The sequence below is a fragment of the Stenella coeruleoalba genome (genome assembly GCF_951394435.1).
Source record: "Stenella coeruleoalba genome assembly, chromosome: 16".
In the NCBI taxonomy this organism is placed as follows: domain Eukaryota; kingdom Metazoa; phylum Chordata; class Mammalia; order Artiodactyla; family Delphinidae; genus Stenella; species Stenella coeruleoalba.
This window is the reverse complement of record NC_137162.1, coordinates 53,744,134-53,758,553: the sequence shown is the minus strand read 5'-3', so window position 1 is coordinate 53,758,553 and position 14,420 is coordinate 53,744,134. Positions and strand designations below refer to the sequence as shown.

Sequence of the window (14,420 nt, the reverse complement as noted above, 5' to 3'; positions counted from 1 at the left end):
AAGGTGGTGTAAGACTTTACCCTGAAAACTACAAAAAATACAAAACATCCTGTGCTCATGGATTGGAAGATTTAGTATTGTGGAAATGGCAATACTCTAAAAACTGATCTACAGATTCAATCTAATCCATATCAGAATTCCAACTGCCTTTGGCTGATGTGGACAGGCTGATCCTAAAACTCATACGGAATTGCAAGGAACTGTTCCTCAAATAGCCAAAACAGTCTTGGAAAAGAACAAAAAAGTTAGGGAACTCATACTTAATTTTAAAACTTAGCACAAAGCTATAGTAATTCAAACAGTGTGATACTGGCATAAAGACAGACATACAGAACCATGGGATAGAATTGAGAAGTAAACCTAAACGTTATGCTCAATTGATTTTTGACAGGGTGCCAGGACGGTTCAGTGGGGAAAGAATATTCTCTTCAACTAAGTGCAAGTAATGAAGCTGAATCCCCACCTCACACCACATACAAACATTAACCTAAAAGAGATTTTAAAAACTAAATATAAGAGCTAAAGCTATAAAAATCTTAGAAGACAGGATTAAATGATTCATAACCTTGGATGTGGTAGTGGATTCTTAGATATGACACCAAAACAAGAAGGAACAAAACAAAGATAAATTGGATTTCATCAAAACTGTTGTTTCAAAGGACACTATAAAGAAAATAAAAAGACAACCCAGAATATGAGAGAAAACATTTGTAAATCATATATCTGATAAAAACCTAGTATCCACAATACATAAAGAACTCTTACAACTCAACAGCAAAAAGACAACCTAGTTTTTAAAATGGGCAAAGGATTTGAATAGACCTTCCTCCAAAAAAGACATACAAGTGGCCGACACACATGAAAAGATGCTCAGCATCACTAGGCATTAGGTAAATGCAACTTAAAACCACGAGATAACCACTTCACACCTAGTGTGATGCCTATAATCAATAAGATGTGTAGGGGAGGATAAGGAAAAATGGAAAACCTTATATATACATTGCTGGTAGGAATGTAAACTGGTACAGTTGCTATGCAAAAACAGTTTGGTTGTTCTTCAGAAACTTAACATAGAGTTACTATTTGACTCAGCAATTTCATCCTTAATTATAGACCCAAGAGAAATGAAAACATATATCCACACAAACTTATACATGAATGTTCATAGCATTATTCATAATAGCCAAAAGGTGCACACAACCCAAATATCCACTGATTTGATGAATGGATGAATAAAATGTGATATATCCATAAAATGGGATATTATTATTCAGCCATAAACAGGAACGAGGTACTGATACATGCTACAACATGGACGAACCTTGAAAACATTATGCTAAGCGAAAAACAGTTAAACACAAAAGGCTTTGTGTCTGACACAATCATACACAAAAATGTATGATTCCATTTATATGAAATGTCCAGCATAGGCAAGTCCACAGAGAAAGAAATATTAGTGGTTTCCAAGGGAGGATGGGAGGGGGAATGGGAAGTGACTGCTTAATGGTACAGGGTTTCTTTTGGGGGTGATGAAAATTTCTGGCATTAGAAGGTGATGATGAGAATTAGAAGGTGGTGATGACTACACATTATGAACCCACTGAATTTGTACTGTTTTAAATGGTTAAAATTTTGAATTTTATCTCAACAGAAACATTTTTTAAAACTTTAATGTGCACACAGATTCCCTGGGGATCTCATTAAAATGTAGATTCTGATTCAGGAGGTCTGGGCAGGGCCCCGAATTCTGCATTTTTGATAAGCTCCCAGGTGACACCCCTGTTGTTCACCTACAGCCACATTTTGAGTAACAAGTTTACTCAAAGGGCCCTTCCACTGTGCCGCCTTAACGATTCTGCATCTCAGGTGCCTCACCTCTTGAACTAACTCCTGCCCTGTCCACCCCTATAAATAAGGAGGGCGGAAGTACAGGTCTGAGCCTGCAGGGGGTGTGAGCCTCAGCGCATGGGAGCAGATGGAGAAGGGGCTGTGGCTGCAGGGGTCACTGTCAGCAGACACAGAGGGGACCAAAGGAGTAGCTTTTATTTTGCACAAAGCTGAGGACGGCAGGCCAGAGCGCACGGCTCTGTTCTCAGAGGAGAGCTGTTGTATCACTGCCAGCTGTTGGGTGGCTCTTGCTCTGGTGCTGAGAGGCGATCTGAAAGAAAGGGGGCGGCCTCGGAGTGAGCAAACAGGGTGCTGAAGGCTGCCTGCCCTCCCCTCCCAGTCCCCTGGGGACTCCTGTGCCAGGACGCAGGGCTCGAGGGAGCAGGTGGCAGTCCCTCCACTGCCAATGAGAGGGATGCCAGGCTTCCCTGATAGGGTTTGGTGGCGGCAGAGGAGTAGAAGGGAGATGGGTAGGAGCTGTGACGTGTAAATGGCCAGGGAAGGAGGCAGCCGCTCTGAGTCAGGGTGGTGCTGAGAGTGGAACTCTTCCAGGTGCCCTTACCCGATGCTGGGCTGCAGCAACCCCGGGCGTGGGGGCAGAGAACACTTGGGGTGAGCCCGGAGGATGCCTCCCACTTCTGTCCCAAGGAGGAGCTGGAGCCTCCCTGGCTTGTCCAGGCTACACCATGGGGGTGGAGCAGCTGTCCCCACCCTGCTGCCCAGCCCTGGAGGCTGTCATCTCTGCTACCTGAGCTGCTCACCGTCTCCTCTGCGAGGTCGGGTATCAGGCTGAAGGGGCCTGGGGGCAGATTCCAGGCCAGCTCCTCCAGCTGAGCCAGCAAGCCTTTCACTTCTGCCTCCAGGTGCTCCACTGTCTTCTCCACCGTCTAAAGCAAGGAGAGAAGTTGGGGGAGGAGTAGAGGACAAGAGTGGTGACAAGTCCCACTTAATCAGCCACATCCTAAGGAGCACCTGGAAGTCCAGTAGCGTGCGGTGGGGAGAGAACTGGGTGCCAGGGGACCTGGGTCCTCTTGATTGAGGCCCTGCCCTTGCCTGCCTCTCAGCTCCCCAGATAACAAATTCCTAGGAGCTCACTCTCTAAGGCTGCTCGCTCCTGCCTCTGGCACTCAGGGGTTTTACCCAGTCATTGGTTTGGGGCTTGGAGGGACTCTGGGATTCTTTTTTCCATTTCAGGGTGTCACCACTGGGAGCTCACATTCCTTTTGTTACCCCGCCCCCTGGTGGCAATTCTGCCAAATGACAGTATTGGCATTTTGAAATTTTCTTTATTCAGGGTTCTTAACTTTTTTCACAAATGAGCCCCATTAGCAGTCTGGTGAAACCTACAGACCGCCATCAGAAAAATGCTTTCATTGAGAAAAATAAAACATACAGGATTTCCAAGGGTATAAACTGCAGTAAAATACTATTAAACTATAAAAATTAAATTTTGATATAAACATTTATCTATTAACTTATTTAACACCAGGTCTAACAACTACTGAAATTTTTTTTCTTTTTTTTTCTTTTTTTTTTTTACTACTGAAATTTTGACATACTGATAGTAAACAATATGTTGAGATATTCACAATGACTATAATAGGATGAAATTATCTGTGATTTCTATTGCTGACAAAGTCACAGTGCTGTTAATACTCCTGCAGTTTGTTGTCTGTATTTATAGTGAATGAGAATGCTAAATCTCGGCTAAAGGTTTGTGAAAATGAAGTGCAATTTTTTTTCCCCACACAAGTTTATGGACCCCAGGTTACAAACCGTGGCTGTGTAACAAAACACCGCAATAGAATTTCCACCTTCTCATCTGGTGATTATGGGGAGATCTCTGGCTGGTGGGAAGCAAGGTCCCGGGGAGGCAGGGTCTGTTGGGGGCTGGACAGCCTAACAGCCCAGGTAGGGCAAGGAGATGTTTAACATAGTGGCCAGGGAACAGGATTGGCCCAGATTTCCCCAACTTTCCAAAGCAAGATTGGCCTGAACCCTCCAAAGCCACCAGCCTGGCAGGTGGTCCTGAAGCTGCATGCCCTCTCAGGTCACCCTCATTACCTCCTCTATGACGTCTAACCGGCCATGGACAGCCATGTGTCTGTCACACCCTGCAGTCCGAGCTGGGTCTCCTCGGGAGGGGATGAAGGGTTCAGCAGCTGTAGGAAAACAAGTCTTGTCACTGTGGGGCCCTCGGTTTCCCTGTAACATTAGAGACTCCTGCAAACATGGGGCTCAAGGGAGGTGGGTCCTAAAAACAGTCCAAAGAGAAGCAGAGGAAGGCTCAGTGTGGATCAGGGTGTGAGTGTAGGGTTGCCCCACTCACTCACTTGGCCATGGTCTCCTACAGACCCAAGTAGGCTTCCTTAAGGGGGTGCTGCCTGAACTGGGTAAGAAAAGGAAGGGAGGAAAGGTTTCAGCCAGAAGGAACGGCATGTGCAAAGATAGGAATGAAATAGCATGGCTCAGTGCACAAACCCTCAGGAAGCCTGAAGTGGCTGGAAAGTACAGGGTGGGTGGGAGTTGAGACTGGAGAGGTGGATCGTGGAAACAAGGCCGGGCCCTAATAAACCAATCACAATGCTTGTTTTGGGGTTTATTTAAACAGGAGAGTCATGCAGTCATATGTGAATTTTTAAAATACAGAGAATGGATTGGAGAGATTCGTTTTTGAAGGCAGGAAGTACTGCAGTAATCAGCGTAAGAAGTGATGAAAGGAGGCAGTAACCGTAGGAAGAGAGGAAGAAAATGCATGGAGATATTGTAGTCATAGTAATAGTAATTGACATTGGTGACCAGTTAGTAACATCTGACACGAGTGAGTGCTAAACAAATGTGTTAACTCAGTCAACCTCTACAACCAATTATTAGCCCCAATTTACACATAAGGAAATTGATGCACAGAAAGGTGAAATGATACGTCTAACGCCACACAGCTAGTAAGCGGAATATCTGAGGTTCAGTTTGTTCAACATCATTTTCCTCCCCAACGTTGGCTCCTCCTTGGTTCCTTACACCACCAACCTTCACACCAGAAGTTTAGAGCCCGGGCTTTGAGCTCAAGTTGCAGTATTGGTGGCTCTGAGATAACCTGCAGGGCGTCTGAGTTGGCCGAGTCCTTGGAGAACATGGACACACAGAAAGGAGGATGCTGCCCCAGAAGCAAGGAGAAGCCAAGAGCTTTCAAAAGGATGAAGCAGTCAGCATGGCCTAAAGCAGCATGGAGGTCTAGCAAGATAAGGACTCGGAGCAACAGAAAAGTGGATGCTGAATGCCGTCCCAGCGCTTTTAGCGGAGAGGTGCCGACAGAGCAAAGTCTAGTCGCAATGGGATGAGAAGGGAAGGAAAAGTCAGGAGGAGGAAACTAAGATCCTGGAAAACATTTCCATGAAGCCTGGCTGTGAAGGAAGGGAGATCAGATCACAAGGTGATCTAAAGCAGTGTTTATTGTTGTTGTTTCCAGGTTTTTAAGCATTGAAGAAACGCAACCATGCTTATAGCCTGAGGACAGGAGGAAGCCAGGAGAACTGAAAGAATGCATTTCCCGAAGAGATGTGAGGCCACGGAATCCAGAAATGGTGGTGGGGGTAGGGGTCACATGTGGAAGGAAGAGAGAGGAAACGCAGCAAAAATGGGTAAAAAAGTTCTACTTAAAGGGCCAAGAAGTTGAGGGAGTCCCATCTGATGGCCTCCGTTCACTCGGTAAAGTAAGAGGGGAATCATCTGCTGAAAATTCGTGTAGGGTTAGGAAAGGAAAGCGAGTTGTGAAGTATTATCAGGAATTCTGTGAGTGGGTTGTTGGACACAGCCACTAAAATGGGAGCCGTGGTGAAAGTATTTCCACCATGGAAACTGACAAATGCTTTTTTTTTGTTTTCCGAAAGCCAGTGTATCAGCCCGCCCCTGGGTAAGAAGCTTGAATAAAGAGGGGGCTCCAAAAGGGGATGAGGAGAATGAGGAAGGCGGTTAGGAGGATGATGCAGAACAACCTGACATCACAAGGAAGCCCGCCCGCAGCAGCTCAGCAGGTGGGTGTCAGCAGCAGAGACAGATGGCTGATGAGCTGAAACCTGGGAGTCTGTGGCATGAGTGCGGTGAAGAGCAAGAGTGCAGAGGAACTGAGGATTCGACCAGCAAGGGCTTAAGGGGACGAGCTCGGGCATCTAGCTTGAATAACGAAGGAGAAGGCAATAAGAGGGCCAATAATTGGGAGAAATGGAAGGGCTGAGGGCACTGCAGATCTCAGTGAGATGATGGGAGTAACAGAAGGAACAAGTGATAAGGGATATTGCAATTTCAGCTTTTAGAGGTAGAGCAGCTTCACAGTGACAATACCAAGGCTGTGGGCATCTGAAGCAGAGCAGGGGTAAGAGTTTTTGGACTTGATCTTTGTAGATGCAAAACTCTTGTAAGACTTCGATGTTGGCTGGGTTGCCCGAGGTTGGCAGGTCTTGGGGTAAGGATAGTGAGCTATTTTGCTGGTGATGAATGTATAACTCTGAAGGCTGAGTGACTTGTCTAAGATCACACAGTCAGCAAACGACTGGACCCCAGGCACCCTGGCCTTCCCCTGGCCCCACCTCAGCCAGCTGGCCTTCTGGAGCTCTGTCAGAGTCCCCATGCCCTGCGAGTCCCTGGTCTCAACTCTCTCTGGATCTCAGCTCTTCCACTCAGGGGCGAGAACCAAGGCAGGGGCAAAACTTCCTTCCACTCTGAGCATCTTTTGTGGAGAACAGTTTGGGTTTTTACATTCTCCCCTTCATTATGTCCATCCACTGAACTTAGAAAAACCTGTTCAAAAAACAATGGTGGATTTCCCTGGTGGCACAGTGGTTAAGAATCCACTTGCCAATGGAAGGGACATGGGTTCGAGCCCTGGTCCGGGAAGATCCCACATGCCGCGGAGCAACTAAGCCCATGCGCCACAACTACTGAGCCTGCGCTCTAGAGCCCGCGAGCCACAACTGCTGAGCCCACGTGCCACAACTACTGAAGCCCGCACGCCTAGAGCCTGTACTCCACAACAAGAGAAGCCACCACAATGAGAAGCCCACGCACCACAAGGAAGAGTAGCCCCTGCTCGCCGCAACTACAGAAAGCCCGCACGCACCAACGAAGACCCAACGCAGCCAAAAATAAATAACTTTAAAAAAAACAATGGTCCTGGGACTTCTCTGGTGGGCCAGTGGTAAAGAACCCACCTTCCAATGCAGGGGATGCCGGTTCAATCCCTGGTCGGGGAACTAAGATCCCACGTGCCGTGGGGCAACTAAGCCTGCACGCCACAACTACCGAGCTCGTGTGCCTCAACTAGAGAGCCTGTGTGCCGCAAAACTACAGAGCCCACGCACCACAACTACAGAGCCTGTGCACCGCAACGAAGATCCTGCGTGCCGCAGCTAAGACCTGATGCAGCCAAAAGAAAAAAAGAAAGAAAATAAGTAAGTATTTAAAAAAACAACAACAATGGTCTTCTTGTTGACTTTAGGGAGGGAGGGGATGTTATAACTTTGGTTATTTTTTTTAAGGGAGCCTTTTAGAGATCTATGCTGAGCATATTTATAGGTAAAATGCTATGATGTCTTGGCTTTACTTCAAAATAACCCAGGCCTGGGAGTGGAAGGAGGCATGGGTGGGAGCATTGAGCAAACAAGATTGGCCAAGATTGGTAACTGTTGAAACTGGGTGATGTGGACATGGGGTTAATTCTGTTATTCTCTCTACTTTTGTATGTATGGTTTGAAATTTTCCATAATAAAAGCCAGTTCTCTGATGGGGTTGTTAGCAAAAAGCAGAAGCCACGGGCTTCGTGCATTGATACAAAATGTTCAGGATTCAGGATGGGTGTCGGGGGGTGGGTGGTCTGAGAGACCCCACCTGGAGGGCTGCACTCCATTCTGGGCTATTCATCGTGAGAAGGCTTTCGACAGGCAGAGGCAGGGCTAAAGGCGGCCACCGTGAAGGGACTCCAGATTTTGACTCCTTTGTGCCAGCTGAAAAAACTGGGGTGCTCAGCTAGAGAGAAAAGATTTCGAGGGGGCAGGCAGAGTTGTTTTCACCCAAATAGAGGGCTGTCAGGGAAGAGGGGGTCTGTCTCGGTCTAGGTCCGGGCCCACACACACCCTCTGCAAGCTCCACCCAGGGGCCTTAGGCCAAGACATTCCCCTGAGTCCCACCTGCCCCCTCCCAGACCCTAAAGTACTCTTCCCCCTCCTCCCAGCTTAGGCCAAGAGGAAGCAACATGACCCTGCCGGCCAAGTGGGGCTCTGCCAGCTCTGGAAGTCACGAACAACATGAATCTGCTCCCTCCCTCAGCCTAAAACATCCTGTTCTCTACGTGTCAGCGATGAGGGCTCACTTGGCTCCCAAACCCCTCCAGGGAAGAGGTTGGGTTGAGGTTGCTCTCCAAATCACACAGCACTAATGCATCACATCTGGACGCAGCTGCGCCCTGGGCTGCACTGCACAACCGTCAGTGAGCTCATCCAGGCCTCCGGGGGAGCTCTGCTGAGAGAGAGCTGGGGCAGAGCCAGGCCACCCTGCGCTGCGGCTCCCTCCCCCACGTGGGTGCTCATGGCATTGACCTCAGCGCATGAGGGCAGAAAACACACTGCAGACCTCCGTTCCTAGCCATGAATTGGTGCGGGGCCGTGGGAACTTTCTTCTCCCCGAGCCTCTGCTGCCTCCTCTGTAACACGGGTTTGGGGATGGGGGCGGAGGCACTGCCAGAGGCAGCTCATCCGAGGTTTGCCTCTGTCTTTCAGGCCTCAGAAATTAGCTACAAAGACCGAACCAGGATGAGTCAAGGACAAGTTGCTTCTTGGCCCAGAAGCTCCCGCAAGGCAAGAACTGGGCAAGGGCTCCCTTTGCTTCACGCTTCCTCACCAGTAGAAAGGGGCTCACGATAACGCCAGTTTCACGGGGCTTTGGGGAAGCTCAGACCAGAGGAAGAGTGGGGGAAGCTGAAGGATGATCACGACTGACCATGTGCGGCCAAGGCTGTGGTTCGCGGTGCTCCCTTCCCTCCTTCGATCCCGCCCTCCCTGACCTGGCCAGTTGGGAAATGGACCTTCTTGGATGCAGGGTTGTTTTCTCTGGCCTGGCTTCCGCTCAGGGCCTATGCGCACCCCGGATGGCGGGCGTGGGTGGAACATGGTGAGAGCAGGCTGCCAGTGGAGACGGGAGGCCCAGTGCAGGCACCAGTTAAAGGGACACGGCCACTGGGCCTCCCCCCCACCCCCTCACTGACAGGCATAGGAGACCTTTTGTTTCTGGATCCGAACACTAAGAAGGCGCACACAACTCAAAGGATTTCTGACCCTGAAAGGTGCTGCTTTGACCACACTTGGCACTTGGGGGTTAATTCTATTTGACCACAGTCAATATAATAGTCTAATAAATGTGACCACATTTGATATTTGTATTAAAATTTGTGCTTCATTCCAAACCATCAGTATTTTTTTGTTTTTTGTTTTTTTTTAAATCAGAAGAACACTATTTTCAAACAACTATATGAAGAACTCTAGTCTATGGATGTGCTCTGGCTGAAACAGGAGAGGGATCCTTGAGCCCCCTAAGAGGGAGCTCAGATGCTAAGGAACATTTTTGTTTTGTTTTGGGAGTGATACGTCCTGTCTCCCTTGTTCTCTGGTCATTTTCCAGATGTGGATTTGAGCCTTGCCGATCACTCTGAGAGCTTACCAATGTCAGTCCAATACAGTCGGCGTCTGGGTAAGTGAGGATACAAGCTGAGCTGCTGCAACAAAGAGTCCCCCTCAATCACACGTGTGTTTATTTCTTTCTCACATATCAGTTCAGAGGTGGACTGGCTGATGGTCAGGGCTGGCAGGCAGCTCCGCTCTCCAAGGCCATCCAGGAAACCAGATTCCTTCTACCTTGGAATATGGTGATTTATAATCCACTGGGTTATAAAGTACTAGAACATTCCTAAACCCCCACCATGCTGAGGTCTAGGAAGCCATCCAGGATAAACCTCTCTCCACACACTGTCTGGGACTCAGAAGTCTGGGAGTCAGAGGCACGGTCCCACCTCCACTGAACTGTGTTCTTTGCCTCTGACTCAGCTTCGTCTGTGAGGGATCTGCCCTGCTCTGTCTACTTGGTGGGACTGCTGTGTTGATCCAAGGGGATCCTGCATTTGAAGTTGCCTTGGAACTGCCAGATGATGTGCAAATGCCATGTAGGTCATTCACCAGGTGGACTGGAGACTAAGCAGGTCAGTGAAAGCCCCTGCAGCCCCGCCTCTCCACCTGGAGCCAGTGCTTTTCACTAGATCACTCTGACCAGGTCTCCTCAAGACGGGGAGGCACCTGCTCTAGGACTATACCTGTGCAGGAGTCCAAGGGATGCTTGGGAGGGGCTTCTCCGACAAGCAAACAGAGGGCTCAGGGCTGACCGGGCTCTCTGGGCTCTGCTACAAGCCAATCCCACTTGCTGGATCCTTAGTTTCTTCACCTTTAGAATGGGCACAACCACACTCTATATTTGAAGCTACTGTCAATTTGTGATCCGTTATTCTGGGCCAAGCTTTTTGTTGAGTGCTTACATGCATTAACTCATTTAATTCTATCTGTGAGCTCAGTACTCTTACTTATCAGTTTTTTATAGATTAGAAAACCAAAGAGGTTGAGTAACATGCCCAGGACTACACTGCTAGTAGGTAGTGGGGACAGGATTTGAATCCTACCTGCAAGACACTGTCTATACTATGTTCTGGCAGTTCTGTGATGAGTTAAGGGCCTCCTATCTTGGGGGGGTCTCAGCTTCCTCCTTCGTAAAATGAGGGGCTGGACAGGAATGGGGCAAAGGGGACCTATACACATGACATCTTTGCACCTGTCTTGAGGCCCAACAAGAGCCCAACTGTGTACGTTGAATCAGATTGTCTTTGAGAGGTTCCCTCCCCACAACATCCATTTTTGTAAGAAGAAATGCAGTGATCCTCACCACAGCCCTCCAGTGTCTTCCTCTTCCACCCAAAGCAAAAAGCAGAAGCCCAATGGAAGACAGATGTCCACAGAGACCTGGCATGGTGGTGGACAGTGAGAGCTTCCCCCCGTGGGCCCCAAGGCATGGGTGAGAATGGCTAATAGGACTAGGCTCTAGGACTTGATATCCCTCCAATAGCAAAATAGGAAAGGAGATTAACTGAAGCCTTAACTTAAAAAAAAAAAATTCTCTACAAGTAGCATAAGACAGTCTGCTTCACTCAACACATAAAGAACTTTTATAGATTGATATGAAAAAATCTCACTACCACGATGGAAAAGTCTAAGACAGTTCACAAGAATTAGCAGAAATGACCAATACGCCTTTGAAGAAAAATCCAACCTTGGTAGTAATCAAAGAACTGAAAATTAAAGCAATAAACCATCTTCAAGTATTCTTGCAAAAAAAATATCTAATTGGAATTAGCTGAAGCTTCTAGATCTAACTACCAGTTTATAGACAATATAGGGGAGAGAACAATTTAAATGACACCTGGGGGATGCAATCAGCTAAAATTTAAATGGGAAAAACTTTATAAGACTAACAACCCAGTTTCTTCAAATAAATTTTAAGAAAAAAGAGGGGAAAAAGAACTTACTAAAGAAACTTAAAACTCACTAAAAGAAACTTAACAGATATATCAACCAAAAGCAATGTGTGTACCTTATTTGGATCAAACAAACCAAATATAAAAACATCACACAATCAGGGACAGTTGAACGCTGATTGGATATTTGATGACATTACGGAATTATTGTCCATTTTTAGGGAGTGATAATGGTATTGTTATTAAAAGATTATTTATCTTTTAGAAATACATAAGGCAATACTTACAGATAAAAATATATAATGCCTGGAATTTCCTTTAAAATAATCTGAGAGAGGGGAGAGAAGGTGGGGATGATAGATGAATCCAGATCTGTCAGGAATCCATTCTTGTTGAAACAGAGTGATGGGCACATGGTGGTTCACTATACTATTCTTTTTATTATTATTATTCTTTTTCAAATTATTTTCCCATTTAGGTTGTTAAATAATATTGAGCACCGTTCCCTGTACTGTACAATAGGTCCTTGTTGGGTATCCATTTTAAATACAGCAGTACGTACATGTCACTCCCAAACTCCCTAAGTATCCCTCCCCCACCTCCCAACCATAAGTTCGTCGTTCTCTAAGTCTGTGAGTCTGTTTCTGTTTTGTAAAGTTCATTTTTATCATTTTTTTTAGATTCCGCATATCAGCAATATCATATTTGTCTTTCTCTGACTTACTTCACTCAGTATGACAATCTCTAGGTCTCTATTCTGTGTTTATATCCAACAGATTTGATAATCAACAGTTAAGAAAAACCATGGTATATTGTCTGAAGTCTGAAAGGTTATACACAAAAATGTGTGAACTCAGTGTGAAATTACATTAATATGTTTATACTCTCCTCTTTTTTTTTCTTAATCTGGAGCAATGAGGATGATCAGGAGGAAAATAATGTTTAAAAATGGCTTTAAGCTAAAATGTATATACCAGTCATAGCTAAAGGGGCCACAAAAAGTCTGCCACTGTGGGCGGCCAGCTCCTCCCTCTGGGGGAGCACAGACTCGGCTTTGTCCCCTCAGCTCCTGGAGGTGGGGACTCCAGGCAAGATGGGGCAGGGCGGGGAGGCAGAGAAAAAGGACAGCACCTGGGCCTGGCTCTGTGCTGCATGGTCCCAGCCACTCCTCACACAGCCTGTGAGGAAAGGGTTGTTGGTCCTCCTTAGCCAACCTCAGTGGAGAACTGGGCCTCAGAGAGCTCAGCGGAGCTGTCCGAGGGGACGAGGGAAGGAGACAATGTGTGTTGACAGGTGTTCCGTGCTGGGTACTTCCCTTTCATCCAGCTCTGCTGGTGGGTACCATTCTCCTCACATTACAGAAGAGGAAATAGCTTCAGAGAGGTGACATGACTCACCCAAGTTCACTCAGCCAGGGGCTGCCCAGGATCAAGACTGGCCTCAACCCTTTCCCTGGATGCCCACTCCCACAGTTCCCTGTGCCTGAAAGGGGCTGGGCCAGGGGTCAGGGGAGCTTCCATCTTAACACAGGGCAGGGTGACTCACAGCCACCGGCTCCAGGTTGATGGGGGAGCAGCCTTAAGTGTGGACAAGGGCCTGGCTGAAGGGGTAGGGTCCCTGGATGCCTGGAGAGACTGAGCCTTCCCCTCGCCCGTTCAACTGGGATGGGCATCAGCTGCCTCTGGTTGAGGCCAGCAAGAGACCTTGGGTAAATGGGAACGTGGTTGTAAAGTGCTGTATAAAGTGCAGTCTTGGGGTGGTGGAAGGAACGCCTGTGCATACAGTCAGTCCCTCTGCAGCCACCTTGTCCGAGCCTCACCGGTGAAGGGGCAGCACTAAGACTGCTGTCAGGGAAGGCTAGAAGGGACAGGGCACGGCAAGGAGCCCAGCCAGTGGAGGGCCTCTCCCTCCCGCAGCCTCCTCCCACCCACCCAAGGCAGCTCAGGCCCTCAGGGAAGCTCTCCAAAAGGCTGACAACTGGCCTCCTCCACAGGCTGCAGAAGCCCCTCAGACTACCTGGCAGGTAAAGCCGTGGCCTCCAGGGGCCTCCTGCCTGGGCCCTGACCGGCTGTGCTGGGCCAGGCCTGGGCGCCTCTGCAGGCCCTCTGGGCAGGGCTGGTCTGGAGGGTGGGGAGCTGGGGCTGCCCCACCCTGCAGACTTGACCTTCCACCTTGTGATCCTGGTCTCCTCTCTTTCCTGTCGACCTGGGGCAATGGGTTTCTCCACTCCCTCTCTCCTTTTTTGTCTCTCTCAAAGCGGCCTCTCTTCCTCAGTATCCTCTCACCCTTTCTCTCTCCCCCACCCCCTTTCTCTTGCCATTTTAGTTCCTCTATTTCCTTCCTTCTTGTTCCGTTTGCCTCTCAAACTCCTTTTTCTCTCTATCCTCCTCATTCATAGTTCAGACCCATCTGTCTACCTCCAAAGTTTCTTTCTGTCCCAGCCTCTCCCTTGCTCTCTGTATTCTTCCCTCTCTCCTTTGTAATTCTCTCTGTTCCTCTGCCTTTATCTCTCTGCCTTTTTTTGTCTCCATCTTTCTCTGCAATTTCTCTCACCATCTATCTATCTCTCTCCCTCCCTGCATCTCCCTCTCTCCATCCCTCTCCATCTGGCTTCGTTCCCATCTCCCTCCCTCTTCCCTCCCTCTCTCCTGCTCCTTCCTCGCGGTCCGCGGCCTCCCCGACCCTCGCCCTGCGTCCGGGCCCCACTCACCGGTGAAGGCACCCGAGGCGCGGAGCAGGGCAAGCCCGGCCAGTGCGCAGAGCAGGGGCCGCATGCTGCCGGCTGGCGGAGCGCAGCGCCGCGTCTGCCCGCTGCCGCCCTCCCCGCCCTCCCCGGGATCGCGCCGGCCCGCCCGGGAGGAAATGCTCGCAGTCCCCGCCAAGATTCCTGGGCGGCTCCGGGCTTTCTGGCTCGAGCGAGCCCGCCCCCTCCAGAGACCCCGCGGGCGGAGGGGCGACGCGCCAGGCTGGGCGC

The 14,420-nt window shown here is 48.7% G+C and overlaps 1 protein-coding gene across 2 annotated transcripts; it reads right to left on the bottom strand.

The window, feature by feature from the left end:
• Nucleotides 1-576: 576 nt before the first annotated feature.
• PLAC9 (placenta associated 9) lies at nucleotides 577-14,365 on the bottom strand. Of its 2 annotated transcripts, none has more exons than XM_079899598.1 (4): nucleotides 14,157-14,365; nucleotides 3,952-4,049; nucleotides 2,636-2,774; nucleotides 577-2,158 (listed from the first exon to the last, which is right to left on the bottom strand). In XM_079899598.1, the coding sequence occupies exons 1-4, from the start codon at nucleotides 14,218-14,220 to the stop codon at nucleotides 2,112-2,114; spliced, it is 348 nt and encodes a 115-aa protein (XP_079755724.1). In that variant the 5' UTR covers nucleotides 14,221-14,365; the 3' UTR covers nucleotides 577-2,111. The 2 variants fall into 2 exon arrangements, with proteins under 2 accessions (XP_079755724.1, XP_079755723.1); XM_079899597.1 differs by having other exon boundaries at nucleotides 2,649-2,774.
• Nucleotides 14,366-14,420: the final 55 nt, after the last annotated feature.

Coding starts and splice junctions, on each gene's coding strand:
- PLAC9 (XM_079899597.1), bottom strand. CDS start 14,220: ATGCGGCCCCTGCTCTGCGCACTGGCCGGGCTTGCCCTGCTCCGCGCC. Junction 4,050..14,156: donor CGCCTCGGGTGCCTTCACCG/GTGAGTGGGGCC, acceptor GTTTTCCTACAG/CTGCTGAACCCTTCATCCCC. Junction 2,775..3,951: donor GGTTAGACGTCATAGAGGAG/GTAATGAGGGTG, acceptor TCCTTGCTTTAG/ACGGTGGAGAAGACAGTGGA.